The sequence below is a fragment of the Scyliorhinus torazame genome, chromosome 12 (genome assembly GCF_047496885.1).
Source record: "Scyliorhinus torazame isolate Kashiwa2021f chromosome 12, sScyTor2.1, whole genome shotgun sequence".
Classification (NCBI taxonomy): Eukaryota; Metazoa; Chordata; class Chondrichthyes; order Carcharhiniformes; family Scyliorhinidae; genus Scyliorhinus; species Scyliorhinus torazame.
The window spans coordinates 57947881-57972479 of record NC_092718.1 but is presented as its reverse complement, the minus strand read 5'-3'; the positions used below and the strand labels follow the sequence as shown (position 1 = coordinate 57972479).

The following is a 24599-nucleotide window of genomic DNA, read 5'->3' as shown; positions in this document are numbered from 1 at the left end:
TTAATGAAGGGGCAAAGATACGGATGCTAAATTTGCATATGACACCAAGATAGGTCGGAAAGTATGTCATGAGGAGGTAGAGAGTGTAAAGGGATATAGATAGGATATATAGGATATAAATAGGATAAGATAGATAGGATATAGATAGGATTGGCAGTACGGTGGCACAGTGGTTAGTACTGCTGCCACAGAGAGCCAGGGACCCAGGTTCGATTCTGACCTTTGTAGCCACCTGGGTTGGCCACTTCCCGACTTAAAATGGAGAACCGCAAAGACTACAGGGAAATTCAGCCAACACAGGCAAAAACTAGCAAGTGCAGAAATCCTGTGTATTAGAACTTGCAAAAGCCCAGACAGCACTGAAACCAGCAGCCATCTGCATATTAATGAGCGATCCCCGGGCACAATTGAAACACTTAAGGTGAATAAGGCCAAGCCAGACTCCTCGGCGCCAGCAGGAGCCAAGACAAAGGAAGGCCAACGGACACTTAGGGACCGCCCAACGATCAGGGAACCACTCCAGTATTGGAGAAATCGATCCCAGTGATCGGAACGCAGTCCAATCACTTGGAACCAGGTACGGGGTCCGCCCCGAAGGACGGGAAGCCCCAGGGGACTATAAAGTAGAGTCCCCAAGTTCAAATCGTTCTTGGCAGGGTCACTCAGCAACGCGAATCAACCCTTGAGAGTGAACTGTCTAAGCTGCCGCATCAACCAAGTAAGTCTCCAGTCAACGCACGCTATGAGATAGGCGCTCCTAGCTACCAGTCCATACCAGCTTTTGAATCCTGCAGACTCAGATCGAACGAAAGGCCATTTGTTCCCCTGACCTGGTGGGCCAATTCCGAAGCTAAGTATAGGCCTTTTAGTGATAGAGAATAGTCTAGAAAGTAGAGTTTATGCATGAGCAGTGATTTACTGTGTATAATAAATGTGTTTTGATTTGATTCTTACTAATTGGTGTGTTGAGTTATTGATCAGTACTTGAACTTGAATCTCGTGGCGGTATCATAAAGATGCCTGGCGACTCTAGAGCAAAGGTTATAGAAATAGAGCAAATTCAGTAAAGACCCAACGGGCAACGAATTAAGAGCCAACCAAAGGTAGCAACACCTTGGGTGTATTTCTGTGTGCAGTATGCATATTCTCCCTGTATCTGCGAGGGTTTCCTCCGGGTGCTACGGTTTCCTCCCACAATCCAAAGATGTGCAGGTTAGGTGGATTGACCATGCTAAATTTGCCCCTTAGGGTGGGTTGCAGGAGTAGGGTGGGGGATTTTGAAAGGTCGGTGCAGATCGATGGGCCGAATGGCCTCTTTCTGCACTGTAGACATTCTATGCTAAGTAAGTGGGCAAAATGTAAGCAGAATAACCGTAATGTGGGAAAATATGAACTTGCCCAAGATTGGCAGGAACAAAGAACAAAGAAAAGTACAGCACAGGAACAGGCTCTTTGTCCCTCCAAGCCTGCACTGACCATGCTGCCCGTCTAAACTAAAATCTTCTCCACTTCCAGGGTCCGTATCCCTCTATTCCCATGCTATTCATGGATTTGTCAAGTTGCTCCTTAAACGTCACTATCGTCCCTGCTTCCAGCACCTCCTCCGGTAGCGAGTTCCAGGCACCCACTACCCTCTGTGTAAAAAAACTTGCCTCGTACATCTTCTCTAAACCTTGCCCCTCGCACCTTAAACCTATGCCCCCTAGTAATTGACCCCTCCACCCTGGGAAAAAGTATTTGACCATCCACTCTATCTATGCCCCTAATAATATTGTAGACCTCTATCAGGGCGCCCCTCAACCTCCGTTGTTCCAGTGAGAACAAACTGAGTTTATTCAACCTCTCCTCATAGCTTATGCCCTCCATACCAGGCAACATCCTGGTAAATCTCTTCAGCACCCTCTCTAAAGCCTCCACATCCTTCTAGTAGTGTGGCAACCAGAATTGAACACTATACCCAAAGTGTGGCCGAACTAAGGTTCTATACAGCTGCAACATGACGTGCCAATTTCTATACTCAATGCCCCGGCCAATGAAGGCAATCATGCCATATGCCTTCTTGACTACCTTCTCCACCTGTGTTGCCCTTTCAGTGAACTGTGGACCTGTACACCTAGATCTCTCTGACTGTCAATACTCTTGAGGGTTCTACCATTCACTGTATATTCCCTACCTGTATTAGACCTTCCAAAATGCATTACCTCACATTTGTCCGGATTAAACTCCATCTGCCTTGTCTCTGCCCAAGTCTCCAAACAATCTAAATCCTGCTGTATCCTCTGACAGTCCTCATCGCTATCCGCAATTCCACCAACCTTTGTGTCGTCCGCAAACTTATTAATCAGACCAGTTACATTTTCCTCCAAATCATTTTATATACTACCAACAGCAAAGGTCCCAGCACTGATCCCTGCGGAACAACACTAGTCACAGCCCTCCAATCAGAAAAGCACCCTTCCATTGCTACTCTCTGCCTTCTATGGCCTAGCCAGTTCTGTATCCATCTTGCCAGCTCACCTCTGATCCCGTGTGACTTCATCTTTTGTACCAGTCTGCCACGAGGGACCTTGTCAAAGGCCTTACTAAAGTCCATATAGACAACATCCACTGCCCTACCTGCATCAACCATCTTTATGACCTCCACGAAAAACTCTGACAAGTTAGTGAGGCACGACCTGCCCTTCACAAAACCATGCTGCCTCTTGCTAATACGTCCACTTGCTTCCAAATGGGAGTAGATCCTGTCTCGACAAATTCTCTCCAGTAATTTCCCTACCACTGACGTATGGCTCACCGGCCTGTAGTTCCCTGGATTATCCTTGCTACCCTTTTTAAACAAAGGAACAACATTGGCTATTCTCCAGTCCTCCGGGACATCACCTGAAGACAGTGAGGCTCCAAAAATTTCTGTTAAGGCCTCAGCAATTTCCTCTCTTGCCCCCTTCAGTATTCTGGGGTAGATCCCATCAGGTCCTGGGGACTTATCCACCTTAATATTTTTCAAGACGCCCAACATCTCGTCTTTTTGGATCTCAATGTGACCCAGGCTATCTACACACCCTTCTCCAGACTCAACATCCACCAATTCCCTCTCTTTGGTGAATATTGATGCAAAGTATTCATTTAGTACCTCGCCCATTTCCTCTGGTTCCACACATAGATTCCCTTGCCTATCCTTCAGTGGGCCAACCCTTTCCCTGGCTACCCTCTTGCTTTTCATGTACGTGTAAAAAGCCTTGGGATTTTCCTTAACCCTATTTGCCAATGACTTTTCGTGGCCCCTTTTAGCCCTCCTGACTCCTTGCTTAAGTACCTTCCTACTTTCCTTATATTCCACACAGGCTTCGTCAATTCCTAGCCTTCTAGCCCTGAAAAATGCCTCCTTTTTCTTTTTGACGAGACCTACAATTTCTTCCATTATCCAAGGATCCTGAAATTTGCCATATTTATCCTTCTTCTGCACAGGAACATGCCGGTCCTGAATTCCTTTCAACTGACATTTGAAAGCCTCCCACATGCCAGTTGTTGATTTACCCTCAAACATCCGCCCCCAATCTATGTTCTTCAGTTTCCGCCTAATATTACTGAATTGTGGTCACTGTTCCCGAAATGCTCCCCTACTGAAACCTCTACCATCCGTCCAGGCTCATTTGCCAATATCAGGTCCAGTGTAGCCCCGTCCCTAGTTGAACTATCTACTGTTATCTGTCTGTTAACTATTTCTCTATCTATGCCAGTATATTTCTACCAATTCCATCTGCTCTACTTTTGTTTGGCAACCTCCTTTGTGGAACCTATTCTTTCTAAAAGGTGCACATCCATTGGTTCCCCTTTATTTATGTTATAAGTAGCATCCTCAAAAACACTCCCAACAGGTTTGTCAAACATGATTTTCCCTTTTCATTAGGTGTCCAGTTATCACGTCCTTTACAAAAGACTCTAGTATTTCCCTGACAACTGACATCAAACTAACAGGCCTGTCCAGAGTACCATAGAATTCCTACAGTGGAGAAGGAGGCCATTCAGCCCATCGAGTCTGCACTGACCCTCTGAAAGAGCACCTTACCCAGGCCCACTGCCCCACCCTATTCCCGTAACCCTATAACCCCACCTAACCTGCGCATCCCTGGACACTAAGGGGCAATTTAGCATGGCCAATCCACCTAACCTGCACATCTTTGGACTGTGGAAGGAAACTCACAGAGACATGTGAAGAAAATGAAAACGCCACTCATATAGTCACTCAAGGCTGGAACTGAACCTGGGTCTTTGATGCTGTGAGACAGAAGTGCTAACCACTGTGCCATCTGCTGCCCCTCATTCTCAAGTTTTCATCCTCCCACCTTTCTTAAGTAGTGGGATTACAGTTATTACTTTTCCAGCCTGCAAGACTCTTTCCAGAATCTATCGAATTTACCATTGCCCCTCATACCTTCATAGTTTCCATTGTTCAGATTTAAGACCCTAGTTTTGGAATGAACTATGTCACTTTCACTATGGTCACTAAAGGCTCCTTCACAATGAAATTATTAATTAGCTCGTTTCATTATGCAGTACAAAATCAAAATCCGATCCTTAGTTGGGCATTCAGCATGCTGCTTCAGAAACCCATCTCATACACACTGCAGACATTCATCCTCCACAGCGTTAGTGCTGTTTACCCAGTCTATATGTAGATTGAAGTCACCGATGATTACCTATGTTACGTGCACCTATAATTTCTTGATTTATATCCTGTCCAACATTGCCACTACAGTACAGTGGCCTATAAAAAACTCCCCCCCCCCCCGCCCCCCAATGTTTGCTGCCCCTTGCTGGTTCTTGGCTACAGCCAAATTGATTCTACAACTCGATCATTCAATCTAAAATCCCCTCATCTAATGTATTGATTTTATCCTTTATTAACAATGCTACCCCACCTCCTTTTCCTTTTCGCCTATCCTCCTTAAATATTGAATACCCTTGAATATTCAGTCCCCAGCCTTGGTCACCCTGTAGCCACATCTCTGTAATGGCAATTAAACCATACTTGGATTGGATTGGATTTGTTTATTGAGGATTGTGTTTATTTCTATTTGTGCCTTAAAATGATCTACCTTGTTGTGAATGTAGCGTGCATTCAGATAGAGTGCCCTTAACTTTGTCTTTTTAACATTATTTTGTTTTTTGATCCAACTGATGCTCGTCTTTGCTTTGTCTGCCTTCCAATTTCACACTTCTATAACCTGTTATCAGTTTTGCTTCCCTCCAAACTGTGCTCCTCTCAGGTTCCCATCCCCTGCCAATTCAGTTCAAACTCTCTTCAACAGCCCGAGGAACCCTCCCAGACCTTCTAAGATACAACTCTCCATCTTGTACAGGTTCACATATTCCAAAACTGGTCCCAATGCCCTGGAAACCTTATGACCTCTCCCCTACTCCAATTCTCCAGTCCCATGTTCATTCATTCAATACTCCTATTCAGATGTTCACTTACGCAAGGCACTGGAAATAATCCTGAGATTACTGTCTTGCTCTTTCCTTGTACAGCACAGGAACAGGCCCTTCAACCCTCCAAGCCTACACCGATCATGAAGTCTGACTAAAGGAAAAACTTCTGCAATTCTGGGGTCCGTATCCCTCTATTCCCATCCTATTCATGTATTTGTCAAGATGCCTTTTTAAAAAAACGTTTTTCTTTTTAAATTGTTCTGATTAAGGGGCAATTTAATAATAATAATAAGCGCTTATTGTCACAAGTAGGCTTCAATGAAGTTACTGTGAAAAGTCCCTAATCGCCACATTCCGGCACCTGTTCAGGGAGGCTGGTACGTGAATTGAACCCGCACTGATGGCCTTGTTCTGCATTACAAGCCAGCTGTATAGCTCACTGTGCTAAACCAGCCCCTTGGTGTGGCCAATCCACGTACTCTGCACATCTTTGGGTTGTGGGGGTGAAACCCAGGCAGACACGTGCAGTGTGCAAACTCCACATGGACAGTGACCCAGGGTCGGGAACGAACCTATGACATCAGCGTTGTGATGCAGCAGTGCTAACCACTGTGCCGCCCCAAGATGCCTATTAAACGCTGCTATTGTATCTGCTTCCACCACCTCCCTTGGCAGCGCGTTCCAGGAACTCACACCCTTTGTGTATAAATATTGTCAACACATCACCTCTAAACTTTCCCCCTTGCACCTTAAAGCTATGTCCCCTAGTAGCTGACTTTTCCACCTTGGAAAATATCATCTATCAACTCTGTCCATGCCACTCATAATTTTGCAAACCTCTATCAGATCTCCCCTCAACCTCCGTCGTTCCAGTGAAAACAATCCAAGTTTATCCCGCCTCTCCTCATAGCTAATACCCTCCAGACCAGGCAGCATCCTCGTAAACCTCTTTTATACCCTCTCCAAAGCATGCACATCCTTCTGGTAGTGTGGCGACCAGAATTGTAAGCAATATTCCAAATGTGGCCTAACCAAGGTTCTGTACAGCTGCCGCATGGCTTGCCAATTTTTATACTCAATGTCCCGACTGATGAAGGCAAGGATGCCGTATATGCCTTCTGGACTGCCTTATCCGCCTGCGTTGCCACTTTCAGTGATCTGTGGACCTGCCTGTCAATACTGCTATGGGTTTTGCCATCTGTCAAATAAAACATCCACAGGGAAGAAAAAAAAAACTATCAAAATGTCAAGAGATAAAAGTGCGCAATTATGTAAATATCGTAAAAGGGTATAATTTTCAGAACCTAACTATATGTTGTAAAATAGGATTGTCCTTTTATGGTGGTTGACTGCTATTTTAGGTTAATCTGCACTAGTTGAGAACGCTTGGTCGTTCTTAGCATCTTGCTGAACTCAAAATTTTCAAAACATGCAAGTTTATTTAAAAAAAAATCTAGTTTATAATGAAACACCAAAATGTACGAGCATAAGCCAACTTTCAAAACATTAATAATATCCGCAAAACTAAAGTAGAAAATTCCACTTTTATGGAAAGATGGGATTTTAGGCTTTATTTGTAATTACTGCAATAAAAAATGGCTTCTCAAAAACAGCACATTTAAAAGTAATTTAGTTGGTAGATTGCAAATTACAATCGAGCAGATATTACGATTTTTGTTACAAGAAGAGGTTTGGTCTGATAAGAGATTTTCTTCTTTGCATATGCATTTAAATAATTTGCCAAAGCTTTGTTTCCACCTGCCAGCCTTTGGTAAGCAACCCCTTAATGACGCCTACCGACCTAAATTATTTTCAATCATTACACCACAATCTTATGGAGCAATGCTTTTGCAACTCAAAATTACTCGCTGGCGTTAATTAACAAAGAACATTCTCACTTAGTAAGTTGGAAAGGAACTGTAATGTGTCACACAATCTATAGCTCAAAGAACAAAAAGAAACAAAATGATTAAGTTGGCTTGACTCTTGTTAAGTCTACCCAAGCACCTCGGTACAGCAGATAATACATTAATTTACAAAATGACAGAATCCAATAAAATGCAGTGAACCCATTAAATTACAGATACCTCAAGGACTGGTATCAGCTGTTTCTTTTTTGCAGAAGTTCTTATTTTCAAAATGGTCATTGTACATACTGACAGCCTCTAGAGGGAGATTCATCCCCGATAGTTAATGGAGACAGAGATAGCAAAAAGTGCAGAGGATACTGGAAGTCTGCAGTGGGATTTGGATAGTTAATGTGAATGGGCTGGGGTCTGGCAGATGGAATACAATGTTGACAAATGTAAGGTTATCCATTTTGATAGGAATAACAACAAAAGGGATTATCTAAATAATAAAATATTAAAACATGCTGTTGTGCAGAAGGACCTGGGTGTCCTAGTGCAAGAGTCGCAAAAAGTTGGTTTACAGGCGCAACAGGTGATTAAGAAGGCAAAAGGAGTTTTGTACTTCATTGCTAGAGGGATGGAATTTAAGACTAGGGAGGTTATGCTGCAACTGTATAAGGTGTTAGTGAGGCCATACCTGGAGCAGTGTGTTCAGTTTTGGTCTCCTTACCTGAGAAAGGATGGCGCTGGAGGGTGTTCAGAGGAGATTCACTAGGTTAAACCCAGAGTTGAGGGGGTTGGATTACGAGGAGAGGTTGAGTAGACTGGAACCTTACTCATTGGAATTTAGAAGGATGCAGGGGGATCTTATAGAAACATAAAAAATTATGAAGGGAATAGATAGGATAGATGCGGGGAGGTTGTTTCCATTGGCGGGTGAAAGCAGAACTAGGGGGCATAACCTCAAAATAAGGAGAAGTAGATTTAGGACTGAGCTCAAGAGGAACTTCTTCACCCAAAGGGATGTGAATCTATGGAATTCCCCACCCAGTGAAGCAGTTGAGGCTCCTTCATTGAATGTTTTCAAGATAAAGATAGATAAACAGATAGTTTTTTGAAGAATAAAGGAATAAAAGGTTATGGTGTTCGGGCGGGAAAGTGGAGCACAAAAGATCAGCCATGATCTCATTGAATGGCGGAGCAGGCTCAAAGGGCCAGATGGCCTCCTCCTGCTCCTAGTTCTTATGTTATGTTCTTATGTGACTACTGGGGAGGTGGACAACGAGATATTTCAAACCCTGATACAAGCAGAGACAGCACCTGCAGTGGGGAGATTCAGACCCCAATTCAGGCAGAGATAGTAACTGAAAGGGGGAGGAGGTGTGTGTGGAATTCAAATGTCATTACTGACAGAGATAGCCACAGCTCGGAGGATGAGATTTCCAACCTCGAGTTTCTCAGGGCCTCAGTTTGCAAGTGTCAATCCTTTCAAAGTGCCTCTTGTATATTTTTAAAGTTATTTGGGACTGTTAACAAGTGTTTGTTTTTTTGCAGGTGTCTTTTTTTTTTGCAAAGGAGTGCACATTTATTCAGGGCTCTTGCAGTGAGAGTATCACGTATTGTGGGTTACTGGACCACTAATCTTCCTTCATCCATCAGTAATTTCACTATTAAGCAGCTTCCAGCCGAAGTTAGACAAGAGATTTATTTAAATTTCCAGAAGGCCTTTGACAAGGTGCCGCATAGGAGATTGTGAAATAAATTAAGAGCCCATGGTGTTAAGGGTAAGATCATGGCATGGATAGAGGATGGGCTGACTGGAAGAAGGCAGAGAGTGGGGATAAAGGGGTCATTTTCAGGATGGCAGCCGGTGACTAGTGGTGTGCCTCAGGAGTCTGTGCTGGCACCACAACCTTTTACAATATACATTAATAATCTAGAAGAAGGTACTGAAGGCACTGTTGCTAAGTTTGCAGATGATACAAAGATCTGTAGAGGGACAGGGAGAGTGGGCAATGAAGTGGCAAATGAAATACAATGTGGAAATGTGGAAGGAGGAATTTAGGCACAGACTATTTTATAAATGGGGAAATGCTTAGAAAATCAAAAGCACAAAGGGACTTGGGAGTCCTTGTTCATGATTCTCTTAAGGTTAACGTGCTGGTTCAGTCGGCAGTTAAGAAGGCAAATGCAATGTTAGCATTCATGTCAAGAGGGCTAGAATACAAGGGCAGGGATGCACTTCTGAGGCTGTATAAGGTTCTGGTCAGACCCCATTTGGAGTACTGTGAGCAGTTTAGGGCCCCGTATCTAAGGAAGGATGTGCTGACCTTGGAAAGGGTCCAGAGGAGGTTCACAAGAATGATCCCTTGAATGAACAGCTTGCCGCATTAGGAACGGTTGTGGACTCTGGGTCTGAACTCACTGGAGTTTAGAAGGATGACGGGGGATCTTATTGAAACTTACAGGATTCTGTGAGGCCTGGATAGAGTGGACATGGAGCGGATGTTTCCACTTGTAGAAAAAACTAGAACCAGAGGACACCATCTCAGATTACATGGACGATCCTTTAAAACAGAGATGAGGAGGAATTTCTTCAGATGATGAATCTGTGGAACTCCTGACCGCAGAAGGCTGTGGAGGCCAATTCAGAGTGTCTTTAAGACAGAGATAGGTAGGTTCTTGATTAATAAGGGGATCTGGGGTTATGGGGAGAAGGCAGGAGAATGGGGATGAGAAAAATATCAGCCATGATTGAATGGTGGAGCAGACTCGATGACCAAGTGGCCTAATTCTGCTCCTATGTCTTATGGTCTAAGTGCCATCTGTGGCAGCAGCTTCTCCCAGAACACTACTTTTTATGCTGGGGAAAGAAAGAAATTTATTTGTCTTTCACAAGCTCAGGAATTCCCAAAATGTTTTACAACCAACAAAGTACTTTCGAAGAGTAATCACCTTTGCAAGATAGAGAACCATCAATCACGACTCCACAGAAAATTCTTCATTGGCTGTAAATGTTTTAGGATATTCTGAAGTAGTGAGAAGCCCTACAGAATTGTTTCTTTATAACAGCTATTTTGCGCAGCAGGCTGCCACAATCCGCAATGAAATAACTGTTCAATGGAACATGGAATGAACTCTTCTTCAAACAACGCTATGGGATTTTTTTTAAACTTGAGAAGGTTGTTATAGCCATGATTTAATGTCTCATCTGGCACCTCTGACAATGCAGCATGCCCTGAGTACTGCACTGAAATGTAATAAAAGTGTTTAAATCTCTGGAGTGAAACTTGAAGCACCACTCTGACTCAGAGATGTGAATGCTGCCTAGCACTGAGTAAGTTTCTCAGCATTAGCTCTGGCACTTCAGAATTTGTTTACTTTATTTCAAGTTACAAAATACGAGTTTGATACAAAATCAAATTCAAGATTATAAGATTTGTTTGCCTTCGGTATTACAAACGAATCAAAAGTGTTGGAATTATTTGAACAACAGGTTACCAAACTCCCTTGTCTACTCTTAAATAGAAACCATTAACCTTACCGTTTTGGATGCTGTTGGGGGGGATGACCTACCGGGGGAAGGCCCTAGCGGCCAGGTCTCTGGCACTGAGTCTGGCTCCGGGGCTCAGAAGGGAAGGAGGGAGAATAGAAAAGCAATAGTTGTAGGAGATTCAATGGTTAGGGGAATAGATAGGGAGATTCTGTGGTCGCGAACGAGACTCCCGGAAGGTATGTTGCCTCCCGGGTGCCAGGGCCAGGGATGTCTCGGATCGTGTCTTCAGGATCCTTAAGGGGGAGGGCGAGCAGCCAGAAGTCGTGGTGCACATTGGTACCAACGACATAGGTAGGAAAAGGGGTGTGGAGGTAATAAACAAGTTTAGGGAGTTAGGCTGGAAGTTAAAAGCCAGGACAGACAGAGTTGTCATCTCTGGTTTGTTGCCGGTGCCACGTGATAGCGAGGCTAGGAATAGGGAGAGAGTGCAGTTGAACACGTGGCTGCAGGAATGGTGTAGGAGGGAGGGCTTCAGGTATTTGGATAATTGGAGCGCATTCTGGGGAAGGTGGGACCTGTACAAGCAGGACGGGTTGCATCTGAACCAGAGGGGCACCAATATCCTGGGAGGGAGGTTTTCTAGTACTCTTCGGGAGGGTTTAAACTAATTTGGCAGGGGAATGGGAACCGGATTTGTAGTCCAGCAACTAAGGTAGCCGATATTCAGGACGCCAAAGCGTGTAATGAGGCAGTGGGGAAAGGAACACTGACAAAGGACAGTACTTGCAGGCACGGAGATGGGTTGAAGTGTGTATACTTCAACGCAAGAAGCATCAGGAATAAGGTGGGTGAACTTAAGGCATGGATCGGTACTTGGGACTACGATGTGGTGGCCATCACGGAAACTTGGATAGAAGAGGGGCAGAAATGGTTGTTGGAGGTCCCTGGTTATAGATGTTTCAATAAGATTAGGGAGGGTGGTAAAAGAGGTGGGGGGGGGGTGGCATTATTAATTAGAGATAGTATAACAGCTGCAGAAAGGCAGTTCGAGGAGTATCAGCCTACTGAGGTAGTATGGGTTGAAGTCAGAAATAGGAAAGGAGCAGTCACCTTGTTAGGAGTTTTCTATAGGCCCCCCAATAGTAGCAGAGATGTGGAGGAACAGATTGGGAAACAGATTTTGGAAAGGTGCAGAAGTCATAGGGTAGTAGTCATGGGCGACTTTAACTTCCCAAATATTGAGTGGAAACTCTTTAGATCAAATAGTTTGGATGGGGTGGTGTTTGTGCAGTGTGTCCAGGAAGCTTTTCTAACACAGTATGTAGATTGTCCGACCAGAGGAGGGGCAATATTGGATTTAGTACTGGGTAATGAGCCAGGGCAAGTGATAGATTTGTTAGTGGGGGAGCATTTTGGAGATAGTGACCACAATTCTGTGACTTTCACTTTAGTAATGTAGAGGGATAGGTACGTGCAACAGGGCAAGGTTTACAATTGGGGGAAGGGTAAATACGATGTTGTCAGACAAGAATTGAAGTGCATAAGTTGGGAACATAGGCTGGCAGGGAAGGACACAAGTGAAATGTGGAACTTGTTCAAGGAACAGGTGCTACGTGTCCTTGATATGTATGTCAGTCAGGCAGGGAAGAGATGGTCGAGTGAGGGAACCATGGTTGACAAGAGAGGTTGAATGTCTTGTTAAGAGGAAAAAGGTGACTTATGTAAGGCTGAGGAAACAAGGTTCAGACAGGGCACTGGAGGGATACAAGATAGCCAGGAGGGAACTGAAGAAAGGGATTAGGAGAGCTAAGAGAGGGCATGAACATTCTTTGGCGGGTAGGATCAAGGAAAACCCCAAGGCCTTTTACACATGTGAGAAATATGAGAATGACTAGAGCGAGGGTAGGTCCGATCAAGGACAGTAGCAGGAGATTGTGTATTGAGTCTGAAGAGATAGGAGAGGTCTTGAACGAGTACTTTTCTTCTGTATTTACAAATGAGAGGGGCGATATTGTTGGAGAGGACAGTGTGAAACAGATTGGTAAGCTCGAGGAAATACTTGTTAGGAAGGAAGATGTGTTGGGCATTTTGAAAAACTTGAGGATAGACAAGTCCCCCGGGCCTGACGGGATATATCCAAGGATTCTATGGGAAGCAAGAGATGAAATTGCAGAGCCGTTGGCAATGATCTTTTCGTCCTCACTGTCAACAGGGGTGGTACCAGGGGATTGGAGAGTGGCGAATGTCGTGCCCCTGTTCAAAAAAGGGACTAGGGATAACCCTGGGAATTACAGGCCAGTTAGTCTTACTTCGGTGGTAGGCAAAGTAATGGAAAGGGTACTGAAGGATAGGATTTCTGAGCATCTGGAAAGACACTGCTTGATTAGGGATAGTCAGCACGGATTTGTGAGGGGTAGGTCTTGCCTTACAAATCTTATTGAATTCTTTGAGGTGACCAAGCATGTGGATGAAGGTAAAGCAGTGGATGTAGTGTACATGGATTTTAGCAAGGCATTTGATAAAGTTCCCCATGGTAGGCTTATGCAGAAAGTAAGGAGGCATGGGATAGTGGGAAATTTGGCCAGTTGGATAACGAACTGGCTAACCGATAGAAGTCAGAGAGTGGTGGTGGATGGCAAATATTCAGCCTGGATCCCAGTTACCAGTGGCGTACCGCAGGGATGAGTTCTGGGTCCTCTGCTGTTTGTGATTTTCATTAATGACTTGGATGAGGGAGTTGAAGGGTGGGTCAGTAAATTTGCAGACGATACGAAGATTGGTGGAGTTGTGGATAGTAAGGAGGGCTGTTGTCGGCTGCAAAGAGACATAGATAGGATGCAGAGCTGGGCTGAGAAGTGGCAGATGGAGTTTAACCCTGAAAAGTGTGAGGTTGTCCATTTTGGAAGGACAAATATGAATGCGGAATACAGGGTTAACGGTACAGTTCTTGGCAATGTGGAGGAGCAGCGAGATCTTGGGGTCTATGTTCATACATCTTTGAAAGTTGCCACTCAAGTGGATAGAGCTGTGAAGAAGGCCTATGGTGTACTCGCGTTAATTAACAGAGGGATTGAATTTAAGAGCCGTGAGGTGATGATGCAGCTGTACAAAACTTTGGTAAGGCCACATTTGGAGTACTGTGTACAGTTCTGGTTGCCTCATTTTAGGAAGGATGTGGAAGCTTTGGAAAAGGTGCAAAGAAGATTTACCAGGATGTTGCCTGGAATGGAGAGGAGGTCTTACGAGGAAAGGTTGAGGGTGCTAGGCCTTTTCTCATTAGAACGGAGAAGGATGAGGGGCGACTTGATAGAGGTTTATAAGATGATCAGGGGAATAGATAGAGTAGACAGTCAGAGACTTTTTCCCCGGGTGGAAAAAACCATTACAAGGGGACATAAATTTAAGGTGAAAGGTGGAAGATATAGGAGGGATATCAGACGTAGGTTCTTTACCCAGAGAGTAGTGGGGGCATGGAATGCACTGCCTGTTGAAGTAGTTGAGTCGGAAACATTAGGGACCTTCAAGCAGCTATTGGATAGGTACATGGATTACGGTAAAATGATATGGTGTAGATTTATTTGTTCTCAAGGGCAGCACGGTAGCATTGTGGATAGCACAATTGCTTCACAGGTCCAGGGTCCCAGGTTCGATTCCGGCTTGGGTCACTGTCTGTGCGGAGTCTGCACGTCCTCCCCGTGTCTGCGTGGGTTTCCTCCGGGTGCTCCGGTTTCCTCCCACAGTCCAAAGATGTGTGGGTTAGGTGAATTGGCCAATGATAAATTGCCCTTAATGTCCAAATTGCCCTTGGTGTTGGGTGGAGGTGTTGAGTTTGGGTAGGGTGCTCTTTCCAAGAGCCGGTGCAGACTCAAAGGGCCGAATGGCCTCCTTCTACACTGTAAATTCAATGATAATCTATGATTAATCTAGGACAAAGGTTCGGCACAACATCGTGGGCCGAAGGGCCTGTTCTGTGCTGTATTTTCTATGTTCTATGTTCTTACCAAATCAAGGCAAATAAATAACATTCATGCATAATAGGCTGCATTTGACAAAGCGTGTTGGTACCCCAACGTCAGGATACATGGCGTATCCCGAGACCGCACTTGCCGGCTGCGGGACCTGCTCGGCAATTTCAGCACAGGTGGCTTCATAATTGATCACCTTTGGGGCCCAATATCCAATGAGATGGATGACAGCTCTGAAGCCTCAGCAGCATCCATCCCCGGCACTGTTGAGGTCTGCAGGTGATCTCAGCAGCTGGGAAACATCACAGAATTGTTACAGTGCAAAGGAGGCCATTCAGCCCATCGGGTCTGCTCCAGCTCTGAATCAGCAATTCACTTAGAGCTATATCCCGCCTTCTCTCCATAACAATGCACATTATTCCTTTTCAGATAACAGTCTAACTCCCTTTCAATGCTTCAATTCAACCTGCCTCCACTATACTCTGACGCAATGTTTTCTGGACTTTAACCACTCGCTGCATGAAGGAAAGGTTTTCTCTTATCTCTTTTACCGATTACTTTAAATCTGTACCCCATCCTTCTCGATTCTTTCAATAGTGGGAACAGTTTCTATTGCTCTGCTCTGTCCAGATACCTCAAGATTTTGAATACCTCCATCACATCTCTGTGTAGCTTTCTTTTTTCCAAAGAATAGTCTTGTGAACTTATAAGTACAGGTGAGGATGTATTTTTACCAAAACCTCAACCATAAAACAGTCCTTCAAATTAAACATTTCTCACATTATATTTTACTGCAATGTTGCCCCATTATTCTCTTTAGAGCTCATGTAGATCTAACATTTGTTTTCCGACAGACTTATGCTTTAAGTTTTGGCCTTAGCTGATGGTGCAATGTACAAGAAAGCATATTTACATAGTGCTTTTAATGTAATGCAACATCCCAAGGCATTTCACAGAAGCATTATAAAACAAAATATGACACCAAGTCACAGGTTAAGGAGACATGAAGGCAGATGATCAAATGTTTAGTGAAAGAGGCAAGTTTTAAAAAATGTCTTAAAGGAGAAAAGTGAGTAACCTAAGAAAGGTTGAGGGAGGGAAGTCCAGAGCGCAAGGCCGAGGCAGCTGAAGGCATGGCCATCAAAGGTGGAGCAATTAAAATCAGGAATGCTCAAGAAATCCAAATTAGTGCGCAGATATTTTGCCAGGTCACAGAGGGATTTGAAAACAAATTTAGAATCAAAGTGTTGTCTAACGGGGAGCCAAGGGAGGTCAGCAAGTACAGGAGTGATGGGTGAACCGAATTTAGTGCGCAAGTCAGGACCTGGGAGTCAGCGTTTTAGATGACCTATGGTTTATGGAGAGTAGAATGTGAGAGGATGGCCTGGAGAACGTTAGAATAGGCAAGTCTGGAGGTAACATGGACATGATTGAGGGCTTCAACCATGTTGGAAAAAAATATATGAAAATTGCTTATTGTCACAAGTAGGCTTCAAATGAAGTTACTGTGAAAAGCCCCTAGTCGCCACATTCCGGCGCCTGTTCGGGGAGGCTGGTACGGGAATTGAACCATGCTGCTGGCCTGCCTTGGTCTGCTTTCAAAGCCAGCGATTGAGCCCTGTGCTAGACCAGTGCCTAGTCAGACAATTTTATGGAGATGAGAATAACTTAGTCACGGCATATGTGATTGAAAGCTCATCTCAGGGTCAAATGTAATACTAAGGTTGCAAACAATTTGGTTCAGACTCAACACAATAGCCACGGGGACATGGAGTCAGTAGCTGGAGAACAATATTTGCGGGGGTTGAAAATAATGGTTTCACTCTTCCCAATATATAGTTGAAAGGAAATTTCCAGTCTGGCGATTGAGAGAGTGTTGAGAGATTTGGTTTCCTCATCACATCCTTCAGGACTCTGCCAGTTGGGTCAGTCGTGGTGCTTCCCAAAGGTGTGGGAATGCAGAGAAGCCATTGCAACTGAAACTGTGCTTATAATTAGATATATAAAATAGAACCAGGTGAGTGCTGGCCACCCCAACTGGAGTGCAGAGGCACTCTGGGTGTGTATGTGTGGACGGCGGGGGGTGATCGACTGCATCAAATGCTGCAGGAAGGTTGAGGTTTTTTTAAAATCCATTCCCGGGATGTGGGCATTACTGGCTAGGCCACCATTTATTGTCCATCCCTAATTGCCCTGAGGTTTTGCCATGGTTTCCTGGTGCCACTCTCAGTCAAATGCTGCCTTTAGGCTAAGGGCACTCACTCTCACCTCACCTCTGGAGTTCAGCTCTTCTGGCCCATGTTTTAACCAGGTTGTTATGAGGTCAGGAGCTGACTGGTCCTGCCAGAACCCAAGCTGAGCATCCATGAGCAGGTTATTACTGAGTAAGTGTTGCTTCCAAAAGGCTGAAGAAAAGACACATTGACAGAAGCATGTAATTCTGGAAAGGAGAAGATGGCAATTGCAGTACTGATAGAAAATAATAATGAGCAGTGAAATACTCCAGGTAGATAGAGAGCTACATAGGAAAGCAGGAGTGATTCTAATCACCACAGCTTTCACAATCCCAGTGGTGTTAAATGAGCACTCAACAGCTAACTAGAAGGGCGATGTGAAAGTACAAGTGGTTTCAGTGGTAATTGCTGACTGTTTTTAACACAAAATGTGACAGAGTCGATTAGTAGATGATCCATTAAATCTAATCTCGCAGGACTGAAAATAACCACTACCTGAGCATTGGGATTCCACTATATTTCTCAAAGGCACAAATGATATCCTGTGTGATGGTGAGAAAGGCAAATTATTCCCCATCTCCATTTCCACATGTGGAGGCAGTGGTATAATGGTATTGTCACTGGACTAATAATCCAGAGATCCAGGCTTGAGCTGGTGAAATTTGAATTCAATAAATAAATTGTTGATTGTCATAAAAGCCCTTCTGGTTCATTGATGTCCTTTCAGCTGTCTTTACCTGTGACTCCAGATTTACAGCAATCCGGTTGTTTCTTAAATGTCCTTTGAAATGGTCTCGCAAGCCACTCAATTGTTTCAAAAAACGTTAAAATGTCAAAAAGGAATTAAACCAGATAGACCATCTGCCATCAATCTGGGCACCAGAAATAATGATGGCACCCAGACAATGGCACACCCAGCCCTGTCGACCCTGCTTAGTCCTGTGTACCAAATCTGGGGATTAGCCCCCAAATTGGGAGACCGTCTCTCATCAAGAAACAGCCTGACATAGTCATCCTCATGAAATCATACCTTACAGGTAATTTCCCGACACCACCATCCCTGTCCCTGGATATGTCCTGTCTCACTGGCAGGACAGGCCCAGCAGAGGTGGTGGCACAGTGGTATATAGTCGAGAGGGAGTTCCCGGCAGTCCACAATATTGATTCTGGACGCCATGAAGTTCAAACATGGGCAAGGAAACCTCGTGCACCTTCCCTCCTTAGCTGATAAATCAGTAGACCTCCATGTTGAACATGGTGGCATGGGTGCAGAATGTTCTCTGGGTGGGGGTCTTCAATGCCCATCATCAAGAGTGGCTCAGTAGCACCACGACTGACCCAACTGGCAGAGTCCTGAAGGATGTGATGAGGAAACCAAAAATCTGCCAGTTGTGGATGCGTCGTCCATGACAGCATCAGTAGGAGTGACCATGTCTTTTTGCAGATGATACTTTCCATTGTGTTAAATGGGATAAATTTCGAACAAACCTAACAACCCAAGAATGGCAACCTATGGGCCATCAACTGCAGAACAGTACTCAAGTCACAATCTGTACCCTCATGGCCTGGTATGTCTACCACATTCTCACATTACCACCAAGCCAGGGGATCAACCCTGGTTCAAAGAAGAGTGCAGAAGGGCATGCCAGGAGCAACAAATGTTGGCCCAGTCAGAGATGCCCACATCCCATAAAAACAAATGTAAAAAAAGTCAACAGCACCTACTAAAAATCCAAACAAGCAGACTCCCCTTGCCCGACATTTTGTAGACTTCTTGTGTAGACACTGGGTATCAGCTATGTATCCCAAACATTGACTGCAATCATTCCTTACCAATGATCTCTATGCTTCACCAAGCTTAAAATGTATATTTTTGCTAAAGGTCCTCTGCCCTTCATCCAACTTATTCTTGAAAAAGTATTCAAACTTGCAATGTGAGCATTGCTGGCTAGACCAACATTTATTTTGCATCCCTAATTGCCCTTGAGAAGATGGTGGTGAGCAGTCTTCTTGAACTGCAGTAGTCCATATGGTGTTGGTACATCCACAGTGCTGTGGGCACTTAAAATAATTTTAGCTGCATATATCTATAATACAGAAGTTGGAAGCAAATTCTGTTTGAATTAGTACAAATAAAAAGTAAGCTTAGCCTCCAATACCTGTTCCATTTGAATTTCTTTTAACGTGTGATAAAGGAACATCTGTGATTCCGGGTGACATTATTCTGCATATAGATTGGGTGACTCAAATTAGTCACAGTACAATAGAGAAGGAATTTCTGGAGTGTATATGGGATGGTTTTCTGGAACAGTATGTGGACGAACCAACACGGGAACAGGCCATCTTGGGCTGGGTGTTGTGCAGTGCGAAAGAATTAGTTGGCAATCTAGTTGTGATAGAACCCTTGGGATGAGTGACCATAATATGGTAGAATTCTTTATCAAGGTACATGGGCGGCACGGTAGCTCCAGGGTCCAGGTTCGATTCCCGGCTTGGGTCACTGTCTGTGCGGAGTCTGCACATTCTCCTAGTGTCTGCGTTTGTTTCCTCCGGGTGCTCCAATTTCCTCCCACAGTCCAAAGATGTGCAGGTTAGATGGATTGGCCATGCTAAATTGCCCTTAGTGTCCAAAAGGTGAGGTGGGGTTACTGGGTTACGGGGATAGGGTGGAGGTGTGGGCTTGGGTAGGGTGCTCTTTTCAGGGGCCGGTGCAGACTTGATGGGCCGAATGGCCTCCTTCTGCACTGTAAATTCTATGATTCTACGAATAATAAGGTAGTTGATTCTGAGATCAGGGTCCTGAACCTCAATAAAGGTAACTATGATGCTATGAGGCATGAGCAGGCTATGACAGACCGGGAAATATTAACATAGAGGGATCTGGGCGTGCAGGTCCACAGTTTCCTAAAAATGACAACACAGGTGGCCAAGGTGATTAAGAGGGCATATGGCATGCTTGCCTTCATCAGCTGGGGCATTGTATGTAGGAGTTTGGAAATCATGTTGCAGCTGCATAAAACCTTGGTTAGGCCGCATTTAGAATAATGCATGCTGTTCTAGCCACCACATTATCAGAAGGACTTGGAAGCTTTGGAGAGAGTGCAAAGAAGGCTCATCAGAATGTTGCCTGGTCCCGAGGGTGTTGGCTATGAGGAGAGATTGAGTAGACTAGGATCATTTTCACTGGAAAGATGGAGGTGGAGGGGAGAGCTGATAGAGATCTACAAAATTATGTGAGGCATAGACAGGATGGATAGTTAGAGGCTTTTTCCAAGGATGGAAGTGTCAATTATAAGGGGGCACAGGTTCAAGGTGAGAAGGGGAAAGTTTAAGGGAGATGTGCGAGGCAGGCTTTTCACACAGAGTGGTGGATGCCTGGAACGAGCTGATGGAAGCAGGCACATTAGCAACATTTAAGAGGAATCTGGATGGATACATGAATAGGGAGGAAATAAAGGGATATGGACCGAGGAAGGGCAGTTTTTTTTAGTAAAGGCACATGATCGGCACAGGCTTGGAGGGCCGAAGGGTCTGTTCCAGTGCTGTACTTTTCTTTGTTCCTTATTACTGAAAGGAAGGACAGCGAACAGACAACGGGAGGCAGTAAAGGAATGAATAGGTGAACTCCAAAAGTTGTTTATTCCTATTTGGTGCAAGAGTAGAAAGGTAACTGTGGCCAAACCATGGCTTAGAAGGGAAATTAGAGATAGTATTAGTTTCAAAGAAGAGGCATACATATTAGCTAGAAAAAGTAATAGACCGGAGGATTGGGAACAGTTCAAAATTCAGCAAAGGCAGACCTAGGAATTGATTAAGAAAGGGCAAATACAATATGAAAGTCAGCTAGTGGGGAGCATAAAAACTGACTGTAAAAGTTTCCAAAGGTATGTAAAGAGACAAAGATGGATAAAAACGAATTTAGGCCCTTTACAGAGTGAAACCGGGAAATTCATAAAAGGGAACAAAGAAATGGCTGAGGAATTAAATTCATACTTTGCTTCTGTCTTCACAAAAGGAGACATGAGTAATGTACCGGAAGTTCTGAGAAATACAAGTTTTAGTGAGGAGCTAAAGGAAATTAGTATTAGTAAAGAAATCCTTTTGGGGGAATTATGGGATTGAAGGCAGACAAATTTCCAGGGCCTGATAATCTTCATCCCAGAGTACTTAAGGAAGTGGCCCTAGAAATAGTAGATCCATTGGTGGTCATTTTCCAAAATGTTTTGGTCTCTGGAATGGTTCCTACAGGTTGGAGGGTAGCGAATGTAACCCCGCTATTCAAAAGGGAGGTAGAGAGAAAACAAGGAACTATAGACCAGTGAGCCTAATATCGGTAGTAGGGAAGTTGCTGGAGTCCATTATCAAGGATTTCATAGCACAGCATTTGGAAAGCAGTGGTGTAATCAGACAAAGTCAACTTGGAGTTACGAAAGGAAAATCATGCTCGACAAATCAAATTCTTTGAAGGTGTAACTAGTAGAGTTGACCAGGGAGAACCGGTGGATGTGGTTTATTTAGACTTTCAGAAGGCTTTCGACAAGGTCTCATATAGCAGATTAATATGTAAAGTTAAAATGCATGGGATTACGGGTAGTGTCTTGAGATGGATAGAAAGCTGATTAGCAGTCAGGAAGCAGAAAGTTGGAATAAATGGGTCTTTTTCTGATTGGCAGGCAGTGACTAGTGGGGTAGCACAGGGACCTGTGCTAGGGCCTCAACTGTACAGGGCATTGGTGAGGCCACACGTGGAGTATTGTGTTCAGTTTTGGTGGCCTTATCTGAAGAAGGACGTTCTTGCTATGGAGGGAGTGCAGTGAATGTTTACCAGGCTGATTCCTGGGATGGCGGGGCTGTCATATGAGGAGAGACTAAGTCAGTTAAGATTATATTCATTGGAGTTTAGAAGAGAGAGAGGGGATGTTATAGAAATTAACAAAATTCTAACAGGATTAGATAGGGTAGATTCAAAAAGAATGTTCCCGAAGTTGGCGGTGTCCAGAACTAGGGGTCATAGTTTGAGGATAATGGATAAACCTTTTATGACTGAAGTGAGGAGAATTTCACTCAGAGAGTGGTGAATCTGTGGAATTCTCTACCACAGAAAGTAGTTGAGGCCAAAACATTATGTAATTTCAAGAAGAAATTAGATATAGATCTTCGTACTAAAGGGATCAAGGGATTTGGGGGGGGGGGGGGGGGGGGCGGAAGGCGGAATCAGGGTATTGAACTTGATAATCAGCCATGATCATAATGAATGGCGGAGCAGGCTCGAAGGGCCGAATGGCCTCCTCCTGCTTCTATTTTTCTATGTTTCTATTCACATTTTTTTACATTGTAATCCCTTACAAATATTTGTTTCTCCGTCTGTCAGACCCCCTTTCTAAATCTAGATTAAGGATTCCCCAATTCTGTGAATGCCAAGCACAAAAAGCATTGCTATCATCTTATTAAGGCAGATCATCCTTCCTGTATGCATGCTTTCCACCCAAAAAACTCCCGCAGCTTCTGACAGTCAATTCTCTTCTATATGCACAATTATTTACCCACTTATTGGAATAGGTTATCAGCTCTTCCTTTCCGTCTTCCCAAATAACAACCCTAGGCACTGCTGTATCCTTTGCCAGATGTTTACAGAGATGCTATTGGTGCATAACATAAACAGTACTTGTGAATCTTTTGATCTAGATTCAGAGAGGAGGCATGAAAATGATAGCCACAGAATTGCATCATGTGTTATATTTTTGTATTCTCTTGGCAGACCCTCAGAGCTACCCATAATGTTATGTATTTTTATTTCTGCGACTTTCTGTTTTATGTTAACTTTCTGTTTTCTGGTTCTGTTAAATTGGTTTTCCTCTCCTTACATCTCTCTTTTAGAAAACAATATGAATAGTTTCAACATCACCTGCTCTGAACATGATTTTAATGGTTTGTTCAGGTCAGTCCAGTCGTTCCATTCTCTGAACCACATCACCTCTCCCCAAAATCATCTATTTTGCTTCATTTACATATGTTGCGTGTTCATGAGGGAACATTATTGAAGTTGCCATCAAAAAATATTCTATATTTCTATTAATTATTTAGCTCTCGACGGTGAGTATTCCAAGTTCAATTCTCTGCTCAAATAGTTCACTCTGAAGAAATACCTTTGTATCACCAAAAAAACCACTACTTCTAAGACACTAGTCATACAGAATATTTGGAAGAAAAGCCCCATAATATCCAAACACTGAAATGCATATGTGCGCACCTTGGTTAAAGCTTCTGAAGGATCGTACTTTGGTCCAAGCACAAACAATTTCTGCCCTTTGCGGATTGTTCCACTGTACACTCTGGCAAATGCAATGAAGCGTTCTTTGTGTTGACTGGCCTGTCTGCAAGTGCTGAGATCCATCTGCTCCAATACCTGAATGTCTTCAGTGGAATGAAAAATAAAGACATGTAAATCTGTTTTCTGACATACTAAATGCAAATGTTATGAAATATAAGCTGGAGTATTGGCAGGGCCGTTGCAAGAGTAACAGATGTCTACACAACCTTCAGCTTTGCACCCTACCACCATTAACTTTTGAAATTGAATATTGTGCATTACTATGAATAGAAATTCTGCATTTATGCTGCAGACAGGAGTCAATACATTCAAGGTTCAGTTTGTACAGCACTGTAGGAATGAGGGTTGCCATATTCCAACAGTATATTATCCCTCATTTACAAATTTAAATATCACAAGGCCAATTATGACCCTGTGTTCTAAAGACTGTGCCCGGGATCCTCTTAAACAGAGAGGAGGGTTCCGGATGTTGCCGTGTCAATCTTGGGTTCCTCCTCTCGAACACAGAGCCCTGCGGATCCAGAGTAATGGTGAGCCTGGTACAGACCCCCCACCCCGCTCTGGTTTGGTCCGCCTCTTGTATTGTTTTTCTTATTCAAGCCTTTTGTCTTTGGCATTATGAAGAATGTTGAAGGGGTTAGATTGGTTGTCGAGCATCTGGTCAAATTGATAGATGACAGTGCAGTCAAAAGTCTCCTGCAACAGTAGGAACAGCTCGAATAACTGCTCATTAACCTCCATTAAGAGGTCCCCTTCCCCCCCCCAACTTGTTGTTCCTTCAATCATAGAGTCTACCTCTGGAGGTGCAATAAAACCTGTGATTGGAGAACCTGGAGCAGCCAGCGTGTGAGAGAGAGAATCTGTGATTGGAAACAGCTCTGCCTTTCCCATGCTCACTGCTCCTCCAATCACTGTACGACATTCAATTCCCATTCTCAGTACTTGTCAGTTTAACAGATTTTTTTAACAAAGCTGACAGTTGCTGAGTGCAGCGTAGACCTGACAATCCCAATTGTTTTTAAAGTTCATCAAAAGAACTTTAAAGTGAAGCTGTCCCAAAGATCAGATGAGCAGTTCCTACTGAGCAACCATCAGAAAAACTGGTCTTTTCAGGTCTGAAGGTCAGAAAGGAAGATATCAATAGTGGATTTCGAAACACCAATGTTGGAAATGTGCCATTTGGCAGAAATTCCAGATCCCCGAGATGCATGAACAGTTCATTCAGTTTTCTGATGTCCCTCCAATGGCCTCTACCTCACCACCAGCCCCAGCCTTTCCATAGAATCCCTACAG

At 44.0% G+C, this 24599-nt stretch overlaps 1 protein-coding gene across 3 annotated transcripts in view; it reads right to left on the bottom strand.

Moving 5' to 3' along the window:
- efl1 (elongation factor like GTPase 1) overlaps positions 1–24599 on the bottom strand; it is a 450668-nt gene that overhangs the window by 236791 nt on the left and 189278 nt on the right. For all 3 annotated transcript variants that reach the window (XM_072468746.1, XM_072468749.1, XM_072468748.1), the window contains exon 14: positions 23226–23389. In XM_072468746.1, the coding sequence (XP_072324847.1) occupies positions 23226–23389 (164 nt within the window). The remainder of the gene's footprint in view (positions 1–23225; positions 23390–24599) is intronic.